Here is a 20,614-nt window from a genome sequence, read left to right on the forward strand (position 1 = left end):
CTGTGAGTTAAATAATTGTGGACAATTGAAATCCTGTAAGAAAAATAAAATGTGCTCTCTAAACCGCCACTGACTGAAAGTCAAAAGAAGGTTCACGGTGGCAGTAATTGTGATGTTCGGGCACTTCTACATGCCAGTAGCTTTTCTTACTTTGTCTGGTGGTGTCGGTCCCATTGGAGAGTTGAGAGAACTGAAACTAAAAGAATAGGTAACTCGCCCAAGGTCACACAGCCAAAAAGCACTGGAGGTGGATTTCCAGGTGTTTGAGTCTCCATGTTCTCTCTCCATGATACCAACTGGTTTCTTCCTAATAGCAGAGAGAAGATGTTTTGAACACTTTTGAATGAAAACGGAACAATTGCTTGAGGCTACATGTTGGGTTAGTTGCATGAATGAACAACTGAATTGCATAAAGTCAGCCACTTTTAACTTCTCCACTGGCCACTCACTGTGATTTAGTGCTTGGGTTTGAAACATTAAATGGGACCATGGGGTATGTCATGGGGCAACGACTCACAACATTCATGAGGGCATCCAGGTGTGTGGTAGGGAGAAAACTGCTGCATCTGAAGCCTACCCAGATGGCCTCAGGCAAGTCACTGAGCCTCTTCATTTTCCTCCAAGCAAAATACCTGGGCAAAGCCCCAGTGCAAGGTACAGTGTGCAGCTGGTTTATTATTATTATTATTTTTAGCAAAGTTCCTAATCAGTGTTCATTAGAGCTGCAATGGGGGCTATTCTGGTTTAGAGAGAGGTCCCTGGAGAGAGAGAGATAGCCAGGGCTGGGGTCCGACTTCCACCATTGGCAGTGTGGCGTTGAGCAATTGTGTAAACTTCCTGTGCCTCAGTCTCCTCATCCATGAAGCAGGGACAGTGAAAATGTTCATGCAACATGTTTGCAAAAGTATCTGACAGAAAGTAAGTGCTCAATAAATGTTATCAACTATTGTTATTATTCTAGTTTTGAATTACCGTACCATGTTTTTAGGGTTTCTGATCCAAGATTTCTGACCTTACTATTCAGAAGTCACTGGATAGAGTTTCTTCAGTACTAATCATTTTTTCCTCATTCCCACACTCATCTTAGGGACTTCTTACATTTCACTGCTTCTGCATGTCAAAGATTGCCCAGGAGTGTGATCAGAGCTGGGAAAACTTGAGGGAGGGGGTGGCAAGAGTAATATCATGTCCCTTTTGGAGAAAACAGACCACCAAAGAAGATAAATCATCCCACAAATGACTTGGATGCGTTTCCAAATGTGGTTGGTTGGCCAATCAAAAAAAAAAAAAAAAAGAAAATTCCTAATTGAATTAGTGCCCTTTTAAAATGAGGAATACACTTTAACACATATAAAAAGGAAAACACAGCAAGATAATGAAAAACTGCTCCCCTGCACCTCAGCTTTACTTGCCCTTGTAGTTTGTGGCTTCCCTTTGAAACGGGTCGCTCTCATCACAACACGTAGCATGCTGCCAGCCGCCACATGGCTATTTGGTAGCTATTTATAGCACAGATCATGTTACAGTGCTGCAGCGCCAGGCACCGTGTTCCAACTGGTGTACCACTGAGCTAAACAGAAATCAACTCAGGTCTTCTCTGAAATTCAATGTGAAGCCATGATCTCTGGAACCCTCCTCCGCTTTCCTTTCTGTATCATTTCTTTTTAGAAGTGTCTGCTCACAATGCAGGGGAAATTCAGTTGGATTGTCAGTCTGATATACTATCCTACCAGATATGTTAGCTTTTCCTTCCTTCTACATTTGCTTAAGAGCTTATAAACCACAGTGAATAAAAAGTGCTAAGTGGAATGAAATGACCTGTCAAGGGGTAGATGCAGCATTTGCGAACAACTTCAAAACTGTTCTCAACTTCACGGCCCTCCAGTCTGGGTTTCTGTGCTATCTCGAAGCTTCCTTTTCCTTTGCTGTCTTCTCCTTTCTCTCACTCCTTTCACATCGAAGTACTTCGTGCATCACTGATCTTGGAAGCCTGTTTCTTGAAAAGAAACCATTTTGCCCCTGCCTAAGCAGCCTGTGACAAGATTTGGAGGTGCGGCTGAATGCTGAGTGTTAGAAAAGCAGCTGTTAACCTCGCCTTCGTTACCCTGCACCAGACGGGAATTTCCCAGAATATTTGAGAAAAACAAACAGGCAACTTCCACAAAGATTTGGCTAATACCTACACTGGATAAAAATGACTTGTGGCTTAGGCCGGGCATGGTGGCTCACGCCTGTAATCCCAGCACTTTGGGATCACCTGAGGTCAAGAGTTCAAGGCCTGCCTGGCCAACATGGCGAAACCCCGTCTCTACTAAAAATACAAGAACTTGCCAGGTGTGGTTGCAGGCGCCTATAATCCCAGCTGCTCAGGAGGCTGAGGCAGGAGAATCATCTAGACCTGGGAGGTGAAGGTTGCAGTGAGCCGAGATCGTGCCACTGCGCTCCAGCCTGGGCAACAGAGACTCCATCTCATAAATAAATAAATAAATAAATAAATAAATAAATAAAATAAATAAATAAATAGTGACTTGTGGCTTTAAGTGTAGACCAATAAAAATGTTTTGAAATGTGGCTTGGTTTGGAGACATGGCTCTCTGTAGTTATTAACCAGGGAAGAGAAAACAAATCCCCACCCAATGAGTAGTCAAAGGATGTGAACTGTGTCTCAGGAGATCACGTGTAACAGAGTTAACCTCTGTCGGAGCAAACTGATAGAATTGCTAGCATGTAAGGGAAAGTGGGCCTGGAGACACTGTCTCTACCCAGGACTGATATGTGTCTTAATCTTAGGAAAACTATTAATTACTTTTTTCTGCCTGTGTAATTGAAATAGTGAAATAGAGACTTTGAAGAACAAGGTAGCCAGCTCAAGTCCCAGGCTGCCACATGATATCTTTGCAAAAAAAGTCATTAGGAAAACTGTTCATGGTGTCGACATCTCTTCGGATTCTGGTAGGAGATAACCTGTTGCTCAAGGTTTCCATGGCAGTTAACGCTTCCAAGTGATGGCCAAGGTGAGGGAAGTGTCTCTGACGGTTTGCCCAAGATTTCTGGGGCCCTGGGCTTTCCTCCTCACTTTTCTAGCTGAACCTTCTCTGACCAAGTCTCCACACTAGGCTGCACCACAGTAGGCGCTCAGTAGACGTCGACTGGATGAATGACTGCATGGAGTGAGTGGGTTGGGCTGCTGTGAAGTTTTTGCCCAGGGCAAGGCCACTCGTATTGATGCCTTAGAAGAAACTGGAGAATGAAAAATGAAGGCGTAACATCTAAAAAGACTGTAAGGCTAAACATTTAACCTGAAATTGCCTGAGAATTGATTTCCAGCAAATAAGGGGTATGAAGAACAGCCTGTGAATATGTATATTAAGCAAATATTCTGTCGTCCGTTTATGGTTATTTAGAAAAATAAAAGTTCATTTGAATGGTTGGAAAAGAGCAGAAGTTAGCAAATATTGTGGGTTCCATCTTTCTCTTTTAATGCATCCTGATGAGAAAGTTATTCCTTCAGTTCTCAGCATGAGAAGTTTAAGTGGAAGGCTGAGGTTATGGAGTAGCTGGCATTCCCAATCAGGTAGCACTGGTCCCTTTATCTACACTGAATGTTACCGGATTAAGCATTTTTTATTGACTTAGAGCACTCCACTGAAATACACTTCATAAGGAAAGGTGCTTATCAGCACCTTTTTGCATCATGTATTTTGACAGTGATGGGCTATACGTGGGCAGAAGGCTTAGGGGACAGTAATGTCACAGACCTGGCTCTTGGTATAGTTTCTAGGGGATAGGTCCCTAGTTTATGCCACACGATCCGTATGCTAACTGCATCAGGGTGGGACACCTGACTGGAGGACAGCCAATCCATAACCTGTCCAATGACTTACAAGTTATGACCTATAGCCAATGGCTAAAGAAAGGTGGGTTGGGCAGTCAGGTTCTTCTCCCTCTCCCACCTTTCTCATTTCGTCCCCATCTCTACCCTAACAGCAATTTATACTGGGGACATATCAGAAGGTGTTAGAAGTAGACAGAAGCCTGAAGGATGCACCTCTTTCTACTCATCATGGAAAGAGTAGAGACAGTGATGAGCTATGTATGGGCATGAGGCTGAGGGGACAGAGACCATGAGAAAGTATGGGAGCTTTTGCCAGCAGGTCAGAAAGCCGCCCACACAGAGAGTGTAGAGGAGTCCGTTGGATAGCAGAGGGCCCTTGAGAAGTCTAGGTTGGAGCTTCCCTGCCTCCAATGCCAGGATCCAGATAGCCTGGGGCTTTACGATTCCTATTCTTGGCTTTTTGTGAAACTTTCCCTTCTTGCATCACGTATTTTGCTTGACCACTCTCCTCCCCAGGTTAAACTGGATTGAAGGTTTCCCCATATTTGGAAACCAGAGATCCAAACCAAAACAGAAAAGGAAAATTTAGGAGCAGTTTTCCCACAGTAGGTTACTGTTCATATTACTGGTAAGAGTGAGAGTTGAAGGGCAAGGGGAAGTGTGTTCATATTGCTTGTATACCATTAAGGGAATGGAGAAAGCTGTTTGTTGAGATGTTGGTGTTCACCCAGTTGTCTAAGAGTTTTTGTCTTCTGCAGTCTATGTGATTTCTCGTTGGCCCACCGTTCCTTGTTATGGTCCCAGAGATATCTTATTGCTTTTGCCGTTTTCATGTGTCTATATCTTTACCTATTATTTTCAGAACTACAATACTCAGACTTAATAAAGAATCAAGTTTTGACAATCACTTTATGTAAATGACTATGATTTCTCTATGGAATGGAAACAACACTCGAGTGAAGGGTTGAATTGCTGGCATCAGGCATTGATGGCTGTGTGAACTCATGGGGCTTTCAGCACTTGGGTTTTAAGAATTCTGTATATAGATATGGTCAAGGCCATGATCCTAGCTCTAATCATGAATTTTATGGGATAACATGGGAAATAAGCTTTATTTACAACACTGGGACTTTGAAGAACTGAATTCCAAGTGCTTTTTTTGGCTCTGGATTTTATTTTTTATTTTTAATTTTTGTGGGTACATAGTAGGTATATATATGTTTGGGGTATATGAGATGTTCTGATACTGGCGTGCAATGTGAAAAGAGCACATCATGGAGAATGGCGTATCCATCCCCTCAAGCATTTTATCCTGTGAGTTACAAACAATCCAGTTACACTGTTTAAGTTATTGAAAAATATACACTTAAGTTATTATTGATTATAGTCACCCTATTATGCTATCATATAGTAGGTCTTATTCATTCTTTATAACTATTTTTTTCATACCCATTAACCATCCCCACCTCCACCTTCCCACTACCCTTCCGCTACTCTTCCCAGCCTCTGGTAATCATCTTTCTACTCTATGTCCATAAGTTCAACTGATTTGATATTTAAATCCCACAAATAAGTGAGAACACGTGATGTTTGTCTTTCCGTGCCTGGCTTATTTCACGTAACATAATAATCCAGTTCCATCCATGTCATTGGAAATGACTGGATCTTATTCTTTTTCATGGCTGAATAGTACTCCATTGTGTATGCGTATCACCTTTTCTTTATCTGTTCATCTGTTGATGGACACTTAGGTTGCTTCTAAATCTTAGTTACTGTGAACAGTGCTGCAACAAACATAGGAGTGTGGGTGTCTCTTCAATACACTGATTTCCTTTCATTTGGGTGTATACCCAGCGGTGGGATTGCTGGATCATATGGTAGCTGAATCTCCAAACTGTTCTCCCTAGTCATTGCACTCATTTGCATTCCCACTGACAGTGGACAAGGGTTCCGTTTTCTCCACAATCCTTGCCAGCATTTGTTATGTATTCTACATTTTAACCAACTAACAAGTGAAATTTTGATACACGAAGGTAAACAGGATCCACCCTGCATACACGACCTATATGTTAACATGCAGTCATCTTAAAAGAAGAAGAGTGGTGGGCCGGGCATGGTGGCTCATGCCTGTAAGCCCAGCACTTTGGGAGGCTGGGGGGGGGGGCGCAGATCTCCTGAGATTAGGAGTTCAAGACAAGGCTGGCCAACATGGTGAAACCCAGTCTCTACTAAAAATACAAAAATTAGCTGGGCATGGTGGTGCATGCCTGTAGTCCCAGCCACGTAGGAGGCTGAGGCACGAGAATTGCTCAAACCTGGGAAGCGGAGGTTGCAGTGAGCTGAAATCACACCACTGCACTCCAGCTTGGGCAGTAGAGCTAGATTCTGTCTAAAAAAAATAAAAAAAGAAAAAGAAGTGTGATGAAGGATGTCAAATGCAGAACTTCTGGGTCTTGGGATATGCTTCTTAATGGGGGTCTTCGCCATGACATATTGCAAACATGGGGCACCCAACCACCAACCAATTGCAATGAAGAGCTAGGCATTCTTCTTGTGACAATGTTCCTTCTTTTCATAGGACCATCTTTTCATAGGACAAGACTTCCAGTTTCATATGTATTATGTAAAGGTGAATTGTGTATGTCAAGTAGAGAAAATTTAAGGAGACAATGGGAAATGTTGACATGTTTCATATTGCCATGCTGTCATATCCCCATGCCTGGCATGACAGATTGACAGACAGATATCGATTCTGATGGATACAGTAGTCATGTATTTCACTGGATTCTATCCACCTACATTCTTTAATTCCACTATGCCATTGTGTTCAGAATTCAAATATATTCCAGGGATGTATTTCTGGACTATAAATTAACTCTTTCATTTAAGTAAGTCTCCTCAATATTCCTCTAAATCCTTCCCCTTGAAATTACATCCTACTTTTGGTATTGTTATAGTTGTTTTGTTCATTTCTACTGGGATTGTAAATCAACACATACATCACAGTCATTTCACAATTCTCATCGAAAAAGGCCTCACTCAGCTTAATAAGGTGCAGTGCCTTGAGTAGCATTCTTTGAAGGCCTTTGAAGTGTTTCCTTCCAGCCTTTATTCTTAAAAGAACGAAGATACTGGGGCTAGGATGTCTGAGCCAGAGGCAGAATCCTATGCAACTGAGCTCAAGTCCAGCACTTAAATAAAAGCCAGAAGGAGTTGGAACTATTGCAAGCACATTTATAATATCATTTGAGGGACAGCTGGGGTCAGTGCTAAATTTTAAATTATCAGATGCAGGGAGACAACTCTTGCATAACAATAAGCGCAGGCTGTCACATTGAGCAGAAAATAACCACACTTTCACCTTGGAAAATATATTCTAAATAGGACAGTAATTGTTTTTAGAAAGCTATTCGGTGACTTGCTTTCTCCCCCACCACACACGCACTCTCAAGAATTGCCCAGGAATAAGGTAAACTTTGTATTATAATTTATACAATGTGGTAATTTTTGGAATAGTTTAGAATTTTTATAGCCTGATAACAGATCTTCCAAATTGCACACAGCCATCCTGCACTGGCAGGCAGACAGGCTTGGATGACCTGCCGGGTCTTTCTCATCTCTAATGTCTATGAGTCTTTGAAATACATCCCGGAGCTTAATTATGACAGCAGTCTTTATTATTCTGAGCCCCTAATGGCACACTTCATGGGAACAATGCAAAAAGAAAAGAGTCAGTGCCTTTGCCGTGGTTTACACAAAAATTGGAACATGCTATGATTTCAGGGAGGAGCTCCCCTTTCTCAGGCAGGTGGGAGGTTGGAGGAGGAGTGGTGGGTTAGGGAGAAGAGGGTTGCTGGCAGGGGCTTATTGAACTAATTCTCAGTTATTTGTTCACACTCTGGTATAAATCAGTCATAGAGAGACTTTTTGCAGGAATAACAACCATGTTAATTTTGAGCCTTTGCATCAATTTAGACAACTTAGATATCATCCCCCTCCCATCACCAGATCCAATTGCAGCTCTAATTTCTCCCTGGAATTGTGCATGGGGACTAGAAGATCAGGTCAAACATCGTGGTTATTTTTTAAACTTTTAATTTTGAAAAAATTTAGATGTATAGAAGAGTTGCAAAAAGAATGGAGTGCTCCCACACACAGACCCTGACTTATTTTCCCCAAGGTTAACATCCCAGGAAACCAGGGTTCAACTTTCAAAACTAAGTTAACCTTGGTACAATACCAAGAATTAAACTACACACCTCATTAGGAATCCATGAGTCTTTCCTCCAGTATCCTTTCTCTATTCCAGAATTGGGTCCAGGATCCCACCATGCATTTAGTTGCAATGGCTCCTTATTCTCCTCTCATCTGTGACAATGTCTCAGTTTTTCCTTGTCTCTCATGACCTTGAAACATTTGAAGAGTATTGGTCAAGGACCTTGTCTAGTGTGTCTCGTTTAGATTTGTCTGATATTTCGATAGATTGGAGCCATACATTTTGGGAAAGAATACCACTAGAGGCCATGTGCCCTTCCCAACACATTGTATCAGTATTATATTAATATACAGTAATATACATACAATATTAACATATCCTATTCCTGGTGATGGCACCATTGATTCTATTGATTACGATGGGGTCTGCTAAGTCAATAACTTATCCCATTCGTGTAAATGGGACCTGGGTCAGCCATGGAACCTAGATAATAATTATGTTAATTATTAGTTTAATAAATATATAAGTTAAATACTATGTATCTATCTTGAGCAAGGATTCAATGTTTCCAGTCATTGGGTGGACTTGCATTTTTAATTTCCCTGCTCTATGACGTGTGACCACAAAGGTATATAGGTCTAAATATATCTCTGGCAATACCATGGCTGCCTATAGCCATCCCTACTTTACGTGGACCTAACTCTAAGGCTGAAGGATTATCCATTGATTAACTTCACGCACAACAGTCTCTGTAAAGAAAAAAACCCTCATCCATTTACCATCTTAGGACTTGTCTATTTTTTTCTGTATATGTAACATTTCCCTTTTTTTTTTCTTCTGAGCTTCTCTTGGGATCCTCTGCTGTTAACAGAAATCTAGAAGATGTGGGGATGGAAGTGAAGTGGAGTATAAAAATGTCTGCTAGTGCCCCGTGGTCACCAACCCACTTTCAGATGCACCGTCTCATTTCAACAGATGTAGGTGAGGTGTGCAGATCAGTGAGAGTGTTATTGCTACAAACAGAAAAACGAAACAAAACTGATGCTTAACAGCTTTCAAGGACTTGCCAAGGTCATATGACTGTGACAGTGCAGAGTGGGTAGTAGGAATACAGAGTCTATGGTCAGGCTCACCACTCATTTCACACCAGCAAAACAGACTCAGGGCTCCCGCAGGTCCAGAGCAGTCCAACATGTAAGCAGGTGACTCGAACTCTCAATTTAGTACCAAGCTGTTACAGAAGCCAAGCATCCTTCGTGAATCACTCTGGGTTTTCCACTTGCCGGTTGTTATCTTAGGAATAAAATATTCCTGGGGTCTATTTCTAATTTAATGCCAAGATGCAAATTGTGCCTCACCTGTTTCACCTGAGGTGTTATTTATGCCCAGATAACACCTCCTAGATGAGGACTTATTGTGCCTGTTTCCTCCTTTGGAAATTAAGGATAATAATAGTAATCAGCTGCACACAAAGCAATTGTGGGGGGCGGGGGTGGGAAAGGCTCAGTGATTGTAACAGCTCACAGAAAAACCAAGATCAGGGAGAAGTGCTGTAGAAATGCTAAATGCAGTAGGAAGAATTATGACATCTCTTTAAATTCATCACCAGAGGCCAGGATAATACAAATGCTTGGCAAATGGTAACTTCATTCAACAAATATATATTGGCTGCATGTCACGTTGGAATCCAAAGGTAGAAGGGGTTTTAGATAACAATAATCATGACTCAATTTTTAAAACTGACATTTTTTACAGTAGTTTTAGGTTCACAGCAATATTGAGTAGAAGGTACAGAAATTTCTCATGTGCTCCCTGTCCACACACAGGCACAGCCTCCTGTGTTACCATCATCCTCCACCACAATGGTGCACTTGTTAATATTTATGAGCCTTCGTAACACATCATAACCACCCAAGGTCCATAGTTTACTTAGGGTTTACTCTTGGTGCTGTACAGTCTCGGTGTTGGGTTTAGACAAATGTATGCACCATTATAGTTCAAATGGAATTGTTTCACTGCCCTAAAAATCCTCTGTGTTCCATCTCTTTATCTCACCCAACCCCTGAAAACCACAGATCTTTTACCGTTTTCATAGCTTTGTGCCTTTCAGAATTTTCTATAGTTGGAATCGTACAGTATGTAGTCCATTCAGATTGGGTTATTTCACTTGGCAGTATGCATCGAAGGTTCCTCCATTCCTTGTCATGGCTTGATAGCTCAGGTCTTTTTAGCACTGAATAATATTCCATCGCTTGGATGTACCACAGTTCTATTTGCCTAGTGAAGGATATCTTGGCTGTTTCTAAGTTTTGGCAATTATAAGTAAAGCTGCAATAGACATCCATATGCAGATTTTTGTGGGGACACAAATTTTTAACTTCTTTGGGTAAATACAAAGAGCGTAATTGCTGGATCATATGATAAGAATATGTTTAGGTTTATAGGAAACCTCCAAACGGCCTTCCAAAGTAGCTGCACAATTTTGCATTCCCACCAGTAATAAATGAGAATGCCTGTTGTTCCACATCCTCACCAGCATTTAATGCTGTTTGTTTTTTGGGTATTGACCATTCTAATAGGTAGATAATGGTATCTCATTTTGCTGAAGCGTTTTAAGTGCCAGATGCTGGACTAAGCACTTCAAACAGTGATCTCATTGAATCCTTACAAGAATGCTATGAGGTGAGTGCTATGCTTTTGTCTTCCCAGTTTCCAGATTAGTAAAGGGAGGTTTAAAGAGGCTGCATAACTTGCCCAAGGTTCCATGAACAGCAGGCACAAAGCCAAGTGTTCAGAGGCGTTCTCAGTGCTGGTTTGCTTGTCCACTCCCTGCTTTTACAAAGGAGGGCCTTGATTCTAGACCTGTTAAAGGACTCACTCAGAGTGCCACACAGAGCACGACACAGGAAGAGAACTTGGTCTCTGTCGGCCGTGCTGACCACAGACAACTTCTCAGCCTTCAGTCATGGCAGGGTTGGCCAAAGCGTTCAGTCCTTGGCCTTATACTAGGAATCCCGATGGCTCTTCCAAGCTTCTCCAATCCATTGCTTATTTCTGAATGCATTTAATGCTCTGATGAGACACAGGACCTCTCTTGAGTGCAACACATAAAACTTAGCATCGCCTCATGACGGGTTGAAATATGTTGCCTGCTCTGTGCCTGAACACCAGCTGCAGATGAGAGCTCCGTGTTATTATGGTACCTCCCTCCAACCTTAATTGTTTTCTTAGGTAGTTTCCATTCCCAGTTCTCTGATACCCTGTGGTGTTTCTAATTTTTTCATATGTCATAGATAATTCTTAGAACATTAGTTCCAACCCAATTCTATTTGAAAAACAAATGTTAGACATAAGAAGGTGAAGTTTGTGGGTTTTTTTTTTTTTTCCAATTTAGGGGGCTGTAATCCCTAAAAAGTCAAGAATTATAAAGTTGTTCATTAAGATAAATAAGAAAAACGTTATTTGTTTTTAACTTAAACTAGAGAGAAGAAAAGCACGAACAGCAAAGCATTGACTAGATTCTACTGATCTCCTGAAGAATGATTTGCTGTTGTTAATAGGGTAGAGATTCTGTTAAAAATTAAATATGGGAACTCTTGAAACTGATGGCAGAATTGAGGGTGTAGGAGGCCAGTGTGGGCCTTGTAGGATCTTAGTGTGTGTCGATGCTGTGGGGGGCTCAGAGGGTTTGGGGGCTGTTGTGGTGTCACCTTGATGGTGCCAAGGCTCCTGTGTGAAATGTGGTTAATAAAACAATGGTGGATATCAGAGCAGAAGAGCAAAAGGAGCTGCTGCAGGATCACTTGGTTCATTTCACATTGACCACGTAGAGCAGAATGGGGCTGACGGGCCCTGAGTGCCTCAAGTGGCTTTGGGTCAGGCTGCACTCTCTTGCTTTCCCCAGACCCAACCAACCACGCAGGCTGGTTTTGTTCTCTCTCTGCTCTGGGCAGGAGACTTCCAGAGAAGTTACCTGTTGAGGGAGGCAGAAGTGGCTTCTGAGAGTTCCTCACCTTTAGGGCTAGCTACATCATTCATGGGGCTTAGGGCAAAATGTAAACATAGGGCCCTTTGTTGAAAAATTACTGAGAATTTCAAGATGGTGGCAGCAAAGCACTAAACAAAGTGCAGAGCCCTTGTAAGCGCCAGGTCCTGTGTGACTGCCCAAGTCAACCCTACCCCAGAAGCTGGCCCTGCCCCGGCATCAGTGGATGACTGCTTACAAATTCATGAAGTCTTATTCCCTTTTACTTGATAAACCTAATTCTCTAATGCTGCACGGAAGTAGGTTTTGCAAGTCTTCGATTTCAAAACAGGAAACTGTGAAGCTCCATTATTACTTTTGAGGGATAGCTGTAGTGTTAAAGTCTAACTTAGTTGATTCTGGAAGTTGTGATTTTGGTTTTCCTAGCTTCACTGCTTGGTGCAGTAGACTACTGAGATGGCTACATATTGTTCCTCCCCTTGAGGGCTTCTATTCTCACAATGTGTGAAGCACATAACTAAGTGAGTGTAATGCAATGTGGTGTGTATAGAATGCATGCATAAAATGGTACTGGTGTGAAGAGAGGGAAGGGCTGAAAATTCAGCTGTAGGTGGTCAGGGAAGGCTCTTCAGAGGGCTCCAGGATGGAAGGACCTAGGCACCGCCTGCATCTGTCCTCTCTGCCTCTTGGTAATTCACAGTGTGCATTGGCTATTTTCCTAATGGGGTGCCCCTTTCATTTGTCAGTAGTAACAACCTGAAGAATCAAAATCCTGAAAACACTTGGGGCAAATGTTGAAGTGGACAACAGGGGCTGGACGACCATTTTAAAAGTAGAAATCAGTTCAGACTGATTTGGGTCTGGGGCTCTGTGGGGAATTGGTGGAAAGACCTGTGGTGAAATTAAAGTAGAGGGTTTGAGTCCATAAAGTTTCACAGATGCTTAGGCGGAGAGACTGTGCGACCTCAACCAAGCCATTGGCAGAGGAAGGGTGGCAAGAGAATGAATCTGAGATACACTGATGCTGTGAAAAATAAAGGAATGAGAGAGAAGTCAAGGACGGTTCAAGAACTGCCATCTTTGCCAAGGTTGTACAGAATCCTGTATTTCATCTGAGTGAATAGCATGCATTCATGATTAGTAATATGCCATATAGCATCAAATCACTAGTAGTAATTGTGCTTGTGTGTTTATGTTTCTGATAAAGAAGTTCTCAATTGATTTTTATCTGTTTGTCTTGCTGCCTCCTGCATGAGCACTAGGTGACCAGGATTCTTCTTTTTGCCTTTGTAATTATCTTTGTTTCACATGGCATAAACAGTGGGTGCTAAATACATGCCATTTTTTCCTGACAGAGACATCAAAGCTGTCTAAGTGGCCACTTGGATTTCCTCTGTTGATTGAAATTCTTGGAAAAGAAGGAGATAGAATAATTTGCACATCTGGATTAGCACTGATTTCCTATTGCTTTTGGTGGCTTCACATCTTACCTATTGTGAAGGTCTAAACCATTTATTTTTAACTGACAAATAATAATTATATATATTCATGGGGTACATTGTGATGTTTTGCTATATATATGTATACACAAAATAATTCCTCTATTTATGGTGGAATTATTAAATCAAGATGCTAAAAGAGTAGATTTTAAACATGTGAACTTTAGATCCCAGCACCTATCCTAAATTTTCAAAATTGGTCTTTTTTGTTTGTTTGGAGCATAAAAACAAGAGTGTAGGTATTACATATGACCAATATGATGGATGATGTGACTTTTTAGGTAAAAACTGAAACACCACAAAACTCAAATGCAACGTAGCTCTAGTTCCTAGCCACACTGTGAAACTAGTCCTCTGTGAGAAGAGTGCAGAAATACGTGTTTGTTATCCACCTGATGAATTGCCAAGGTGGTGCTATCACTCTCAGCGTACGACTTCTGAAGTCAGAAGCCCAGCAATTCTACAAGGGAATCGCAGAAGGTTGGAGGATCCCTGTTTGATTTTCTGGCAGCCAATACAGGAGAGTGAATCATAAGGTTATAATCGGCAAAAGACATATTCACAGGGATGCTGCAAACTTTGGGAAAGAGTGTAGAATTGTTTTGAGAAAAAGCAGCAACAAAGCATGGGATTTGCATCTGTTCTTAGTGAGAAGCAGCTCTGAGTGCCTCACGGGGAGAAGGAACCAACATCCCCCAACTCCTAAAAATAGAGACTGCAACTTTTACTTCTGCCACTGGAGGGCGCATTTCGTCTATAAAGAAACCTTTCCATTGAAAACCCAGGAACTTTCCAAAAGACTTTTGAGCACATCTCAAAGGATGGAGGCCTTGGGGAGGGGTGAGGCAGTGGGAGGTGGAGGGGCAAAAGGGAACATGAGATAGAGAGTTATTGACGTGCTTAACTCTGGGGAAAGGTGTGTGCCTAAGTGCGAAATCGCCATGTATTGTGGAGGCTGCATTTTCCTTATTGTAACCTGGGTAGCTGCAGCACATATTCCAGGAAAAAAGTAGACTACGTCTTCCCATATAACTCTTCTACAGAGGAATCTAGACTTAGTGAATGCACCATTGTTCTCCAAAGGGCCCCTCCACCTAAAAGGGGGCAGGAACCAATGTAAACACCCGCGTTGGTGGGTCAGGTAAGGGATCCTGAGGCATAGCGGGTGGAGGGAGCGTGAGTTAGCATCAGGCCCATATAGAGGCTGCAATAAAGAGCCAAGGAAGTAAAACAAAAATGAGGAAGGCCGATTAAAAAAGAACATTTGACAGACAATGTATAACTCCAGCTCTTTTCACAGAAAGCAAAATATTCCCAGAAAGCAGAGAATTCCCTGAGATAGGGGGAGTTAGAACTCGAATAAGAGTTCTGATTTTAGGCATTCTCTGTTGGTAATCCTTCAGTTTTTATAACGTTTTCTAGATCTGCCACTGCATGAACTACATAACTGACAAATCTTCAATTCACATTATATTTAAGTGGTTTCCCCCATCACTTCTCACAGTTAAAAATACATTACATAAATTACTATCCTGCCTAGTGAAATATGCAACGACTCTGTTGTCTGCCGTTTATTTCTAAAACATTTTGGCACTTTCCGCGGAAGTCGTCTTCTTCTCAGTGATGCCAGGGGACCTGTTTTTTCAATGTTACTTTGTTACTAAGTGCAGGATCACAGAGATCCATGGGGAAACAAATAGTGGCAACAAGAGTGGCCTGGGGTGGAGGAACTAACAGCTGCAGGGGGTGGGGGGGCGGATGGGGAGCTGGAGTGGAAACAGGGCAACTGAGGTGATGTCTGTGTCCCCTGCACGTGACAGTCCCACGGAGCTCTTCTGATCTGGGGCCAGGCTGGGACTCCGGCCCAGCTCTGAAGGGCACCAGGGTCTGGGTATTCATCGCGTGGCAGATCTCCAGTCTCCATGTGATACACCAACCGTGCAGAAGCGTCCCCTGCAGAAGCACAGGGGACAGCCAATGATCTATGGTCCTGCAGACCCTCAGCATGGCCCTGTGAGTCTCCTGCAGAGGACCCGGACCTGAGCAGTTCTTTCTTCCCAGCAGGTGTCACTGTGGAGTCATTCAAACAGCGAGAAGAAAAGAACTGTGCTTTAGCAAGCTGAAACCCAGTAGAGGATCTTGAACCAAAATTGCACACAGGCTCCGCAGCAATGATACACAGCAGCTTTAAAAACTCCCTCCGCCGCTGAGTCCAACGCTGTGAGCGTGCGGTGTCTGTTATCTTTGAACTAAGTTCACCAGATCTTCCAAGTTTTAAAATGGGAGCTAAAGCAGAACAATTATCCATATGGACGTTAAAAAGATAGCTATTGCCATAGCTATATCCATTTTTGTCCTGTTTTCTGACTGTTTGGACAGGTAGTTTTGTTTGCTTTTTAATTGTGGTGGGTGACTTGATGACATGGAAAGGATGCAGAATCTAAAAATCCGGATTCAGATTCTTGCTTTGACATCCCTATGTATATGTTACTTTGGACAATTTACATAATTTAGAGCTCTGAGACTCCGTTCCATGACAGGGTAATTGCGAAGGTTAAATGAAATGTATTCAGGCAAGTATCTAGTATGGTTAGTTACAGCTGAATCCAGATGTATCACCAAAATCCTGTTTAGATTTCATGATCGTTCTAATATTTTAATTTCATTTTGAATAAGTTCTGTTCTTATAGTATTACCCATATATAAAGTATAACCTCTATGAGGATAATTCACTTGTCTCCTTTGGGCTAAGTCTTGTACTCCCTTCTCCCGCTGCCCCCCTGCAATGATTACTCTCAGTCTCCGCTCACATGTCCTGCTAGAACTCAGATGCAGAATTATTATCTCTATGCTCCTACCTCCCTCTCTGCATTATTTATTCCAGTTGATGGTGCTGTCCCCTTTTCCTGAACCTTGAATTGCGGGGATCACCTCAATTTCTCCTTCATCACTGTCTTCCCTATCTAAACAGATCCTTGAACTCGCAGTACTGTTTCCAGTGTTGCCCTGCCTCCTGTGTCTGTCTGCTGCCCCCACATAGCTCCTTGTCAGGATTACTAGTTCAGTTTCCTACCTCATTGGCTTCTGGGGAGCTTTCCCCAGATCTCAATTCCAGGGCTCCACCTAGATCCACAGGGTCAGAATTGTAGAGGGGCCCAGGATGGCATGGCACTACCATATGCTTGGGATTTTGTTGGGAACCCCTGTCACATACTTCTCTGACCTCAGGTTAGATTGACCTTCCAAACCAAAGGGCATGTCACTCTCAGAAAGCTCCTCTCGAAGCCACCTTTTAATTTTGTTCCTTCCTTGCTGCACATCTTTGCAATTTCCCACTTCCTGGAGGATGGACTTAACTTCAGAGTGAGATGATGTCACTCCATTCTCGGTGCCGTGAAGGAAGGGACAGTGTGCACCTTGCTCATCATATAACCAAGTGCCTGGCCCGTCATAGACCCAACAGTAGCTCCCTTTAGGTGGTTGCCTGGATCACAGCCATTGCCCCTTCCAGGGATGGTCCTGACATCCATGGAGGGGCCCCTGGCACCGTCCCTTGGCCATAGCTGTTGACACAGAGGCCAGGCTTTTGATACAATGTATACAAACAGATACTCTTTACAGAAAATGGAGAGACCCTGAGATCAGATGTCACGGACACGTAGTCACATGAACATGAATGGCAGGTCCTGTGCTAAGGTCTCCTGTTGCCATGGCTCCCCAATGTGTGGCAGGGTTTGTGTGTCCTGAGTCTTGGCTGCTCAGGTCCACCCTGTCAGGAGATACCATGACACCTCCACTAAGTTGTCTGTTTTTCTCCCTTTTTATCCAAGTCACTTAGAGTCAGTCCCTCTTACCAGAAAATGACAGAGCATAATCTGACACACTGTTGGGGATTTCGTCTGCTCATGATACAGTTCCAATCTACCTAATTCATGTTATCCTCCATAATTCTCGGTCATAATTTCTTCTCTAAAACCAGGTGACTCTCCTAATAAATTTCACTCTTTTCTAGATGGAATTTCTTCTCTCTGTTACCCAAGCTTCTTAAAGTCCTTATTGTCCCAGCCTCTGCATGAAACTTCTTTAGCCATCAATGATATCTCACCCCTTCAAGCCCTTATGCCACGGCTGGGATGGACCAGTCACTGGACCTGCATTCCAGTGGGTTTATATTGCTCTTTACCTCTACGCTTGTAGATAACTCATTTTCCCATTTAGTTGCAAGTCACTTGGAAGCACAGACCAAGATTGACATTTGTTTTTTCATGTTTTTCTCGTAAATGCTTAATGCCTAAATGTGTCCGTACTGCTCCTCTTTCTAAATCCTTATTGTTTAAAAGTTTCTCTCCTACTATACCCATGCCTTATAAATATTGATTGAATGAATGGATGAAATGCATACCTGCTTATATTTCTAATTAAAGGCAATTTGGGATTCTAGTATTTGTTTTTCCAAAAATGTTTCCAATTACCCATTCCCTTGTCAGTTCCCATGTAGCATGGAAATGCAACATTCCGTTTGTAGAATGTCCGCTTTGTAATTACCCCTGTCAGGGTGATTAATGGATAGCAGTTTATGACCAGGAACCTCCATGGTGACCTGGTGGTCAGCAGAGGCCACCTTGTCTCAGATATTTCTGCCCCTGCATAAGGTTTTAAAAAAAATTTTTGGCTTTGGGAAAGAACTAAGGTTGCAATATGGGCACATTTGCCCGCAGATTCCCAGAGCCTGTTGATAGCTAATTGCATCCAGGCGGGAGGACTGATTTGCTCGGCAGTCCCTCCTGACTGGGAGGTGGGATGGTCACTCCAGGCTGGAGCAGGGCCAGTGCCTTGGGCTAAATGTGTTTTCTTCCTCTCGGCTGGCTGTCTTCTGCCTGGGCCTGTTTTGCCCTCTGCTGACATCTCAGACTGAGGATCTCTTTGCTGGCCTTGCAGGGCCAAAGGTTTCTGGGGGGTCAGGAGGCAATAGGAAGTAGGGGTTCCCCACCTCTTCTGCACTGGCTCCCTGCCCAGTCACTGAGGTTAAAGGGATGTCTACCCTAACCATTCCATTCTTCACGCTGCTGTTGTGAGTGTCCTTGTTTCTTTTTTTCTGAGACTCCTGGGTTACGCCTGGCTATAACTGCTCTGCTCACCTGGTGGAAAACAGCGTTTCCTTCTTGAGGAGAAAATCAGCAATGGCTGGAGCCACAGGTGCAAGGAAAGCCCATGTACTGGGAGCAAGGAAATGAGGCTTTGAATGTGCTCTTCAAAGACTGCCCCTGGGAAGGCCAGAGGCTGCCTTCCATTATTGTTTCTGTTCTCCCCTTCCAGGCAACAGGCCGGGTCATCGGGAGCTACCAGCATACTAGCACTAGCGCGGAAGTATTAGTGTACCAGGGCACATGAGCCGGATGAGGCCTGGGCAGTGTTGCACGTATTTAATGGATTTTCTCACTTAACCCTCACAGCAACAGCATGAGGCAGCTACTTCTATTAATCCCACTGTAAAGAGGCAGAAACTGAGGTACAGAGAAGTTAAATAACTTGTCGAAAGCCACATCACTCCTATTCTCATATAAGAATAATGAGCACTCCTGTAAATGCTCTTGCTTATCAACTGCTCATTGCAGCTATATTTCAGGATATATATATACACAGGTAAACTATATGCTTAGCAGGAGGTTAGGTAAGAGCCTTCTACTTGATCAATCAGCAACCATTTTGGACCACCTATTAACATGTAGACCTGTTCTACAGGCTAAAAGAAATGCCAGAAAAGCAGGTGCTTGCATTAGAGGTTAGAAGAAAAATCCTTTGTCTGCGTGTCTCTCTTTATCTCTCTAGGTGTGGGTGTTTTGTGGGTGTCCCTGCAGCTGTAGACGGAGCTGGGATGTATGCAGTGTTCTGGGGGTTTTGTAAGCAGCACAGCCTAGTGATTAGAACAGTCCGCAGAGAGCCCATGTATGTTTCTAAATGGCTCCATTGGCCAGGCGCGGTGGCTCAGGCCTGTAATCCCGGCACTTTGGGAGGCTGAGATGGGCAGATCACCTGAGGTGAGGAGTTCAAGACCAGCCTGGCCAACCTGGTGAAACCCCATTTCTACTAAAAATACAAAAATTAGCCGGACGTGTTAGCATGTGCCTGTAATCGCAGCTACTCGGGAGGCGGAGGCAGGAGAATCATTTGAACCTGGGAGGCGGAGGTTGCAGTGAGCCAGGATCATGCCACTGCACTCCAGCCTGGGCAACAGAGCAAGACTCCATCTCAAAATAGATAAATAAATAAATAAATAAATAATAACTCCATTGCTCACTAGCACCAGACATTGGATATCCATTTAATTTTCCTCTATCCCAGTTTTTTCACCTGGACAGTGGGTATTATTACAGTTCCTAATTCTTCGGGGCTACCGTAAGGATTAGAAAAAATGATACATGTTCACTCCACTGTTTACAATAGTGCTGGGCACGTTGTAAGCGATCAATAAATTGCAGTGATGATTGCCCTTACCTTTTTGCATCTCTCCGTGTGTCTACAATTGCCTGCCCATTTGGAGAAAGGCACTTCCTCCTGGAAGCCTCCTGTGACACCTGACCCCCTCCCAGTACCTTCCCATGGGGCAGGTTGGCTGTCCCTCCTATCGCTTTCTGTAAAGCTGTGTATGTTCTCTATAGAGTGCAAGCTCCTGTCACATGTATTTAGTCAGGACCTCCTATGTGCCAAGCACATGGGGCATAGCAGTGGAAATGACAGGCACCCCTGCCCTACTGGCACTCACCATCCAGTGAGAGTGGTGTTTAGTTATTCAACAACTACTTTTGTTCAACAATACATATTGAAAACCCAGGAATTGTAAGGAGATTTTTGGGGCACTTCACCTTCTTAGAAGTAGGGTTACCGAGCAGCTCACAGTGAAGCTGAGACCCGAAGAATAAGCAGGAGCTGGCCAACTGCATTGAGGGCGTGGTTTCTAGGGAGAGGGACTAGAAGATGCTGAAGTCCTGAATGAGAAAGGCATGGGCAGGGAGGAAGTCATAATCTTGCCTGCGTTTCTTCCCCCTGGGCAGAGACTGGTCCCATCTGGGGTGTAAGTG

General features: G+C 43.2%; 1 protein-coding gene across 4 annotated transcripts in view; it reads left to right on the forward strand.

The window, feature by feature from the left end:
• TMEM182 (transmembrane protein 182) overlaps nucleotides 1–20,614 on the forward strand; it is a 416,631-nt gene that overhangs the window by 91,240 nt on the left and 304,777 nt on the right. The window contains exon 5 of one of the 4 annotated variants that reach the window (XM_074011170.1): nucleotides 15,600–17,973. The exons of 2 other annotated variants lie outside the window; for them this stretch is intronic. In XM_074011170.1, the coding sequence (XP_073867271.1) occupies nucleotides 15,600–15,658 (59 nt within the window). In that variant the 3' untranslated portion in view covers nucleotides 15,659–17,973. Of the gene's footprint in view, nucleotides 1–15,599; nucleotides 17,974–20,614 lie in introns of those variants that run through there. One more of the 4 variants, XM_065526696.2, reaches the window with a different exon arrangement.

Source organism: Macaca fascicularis, chromosome 13 (assembly GCF_037993035.2).
Source record: "Macaca fascicularis isolate 582-1 chromosome 13, T2T-MFA8v1.1".
Lineage (NCBI taxonomy): Eukaryota > Metazoa > Chordata > Mammalia > Primates > Cercopithecidae > Macaca > Macaca fascicularis.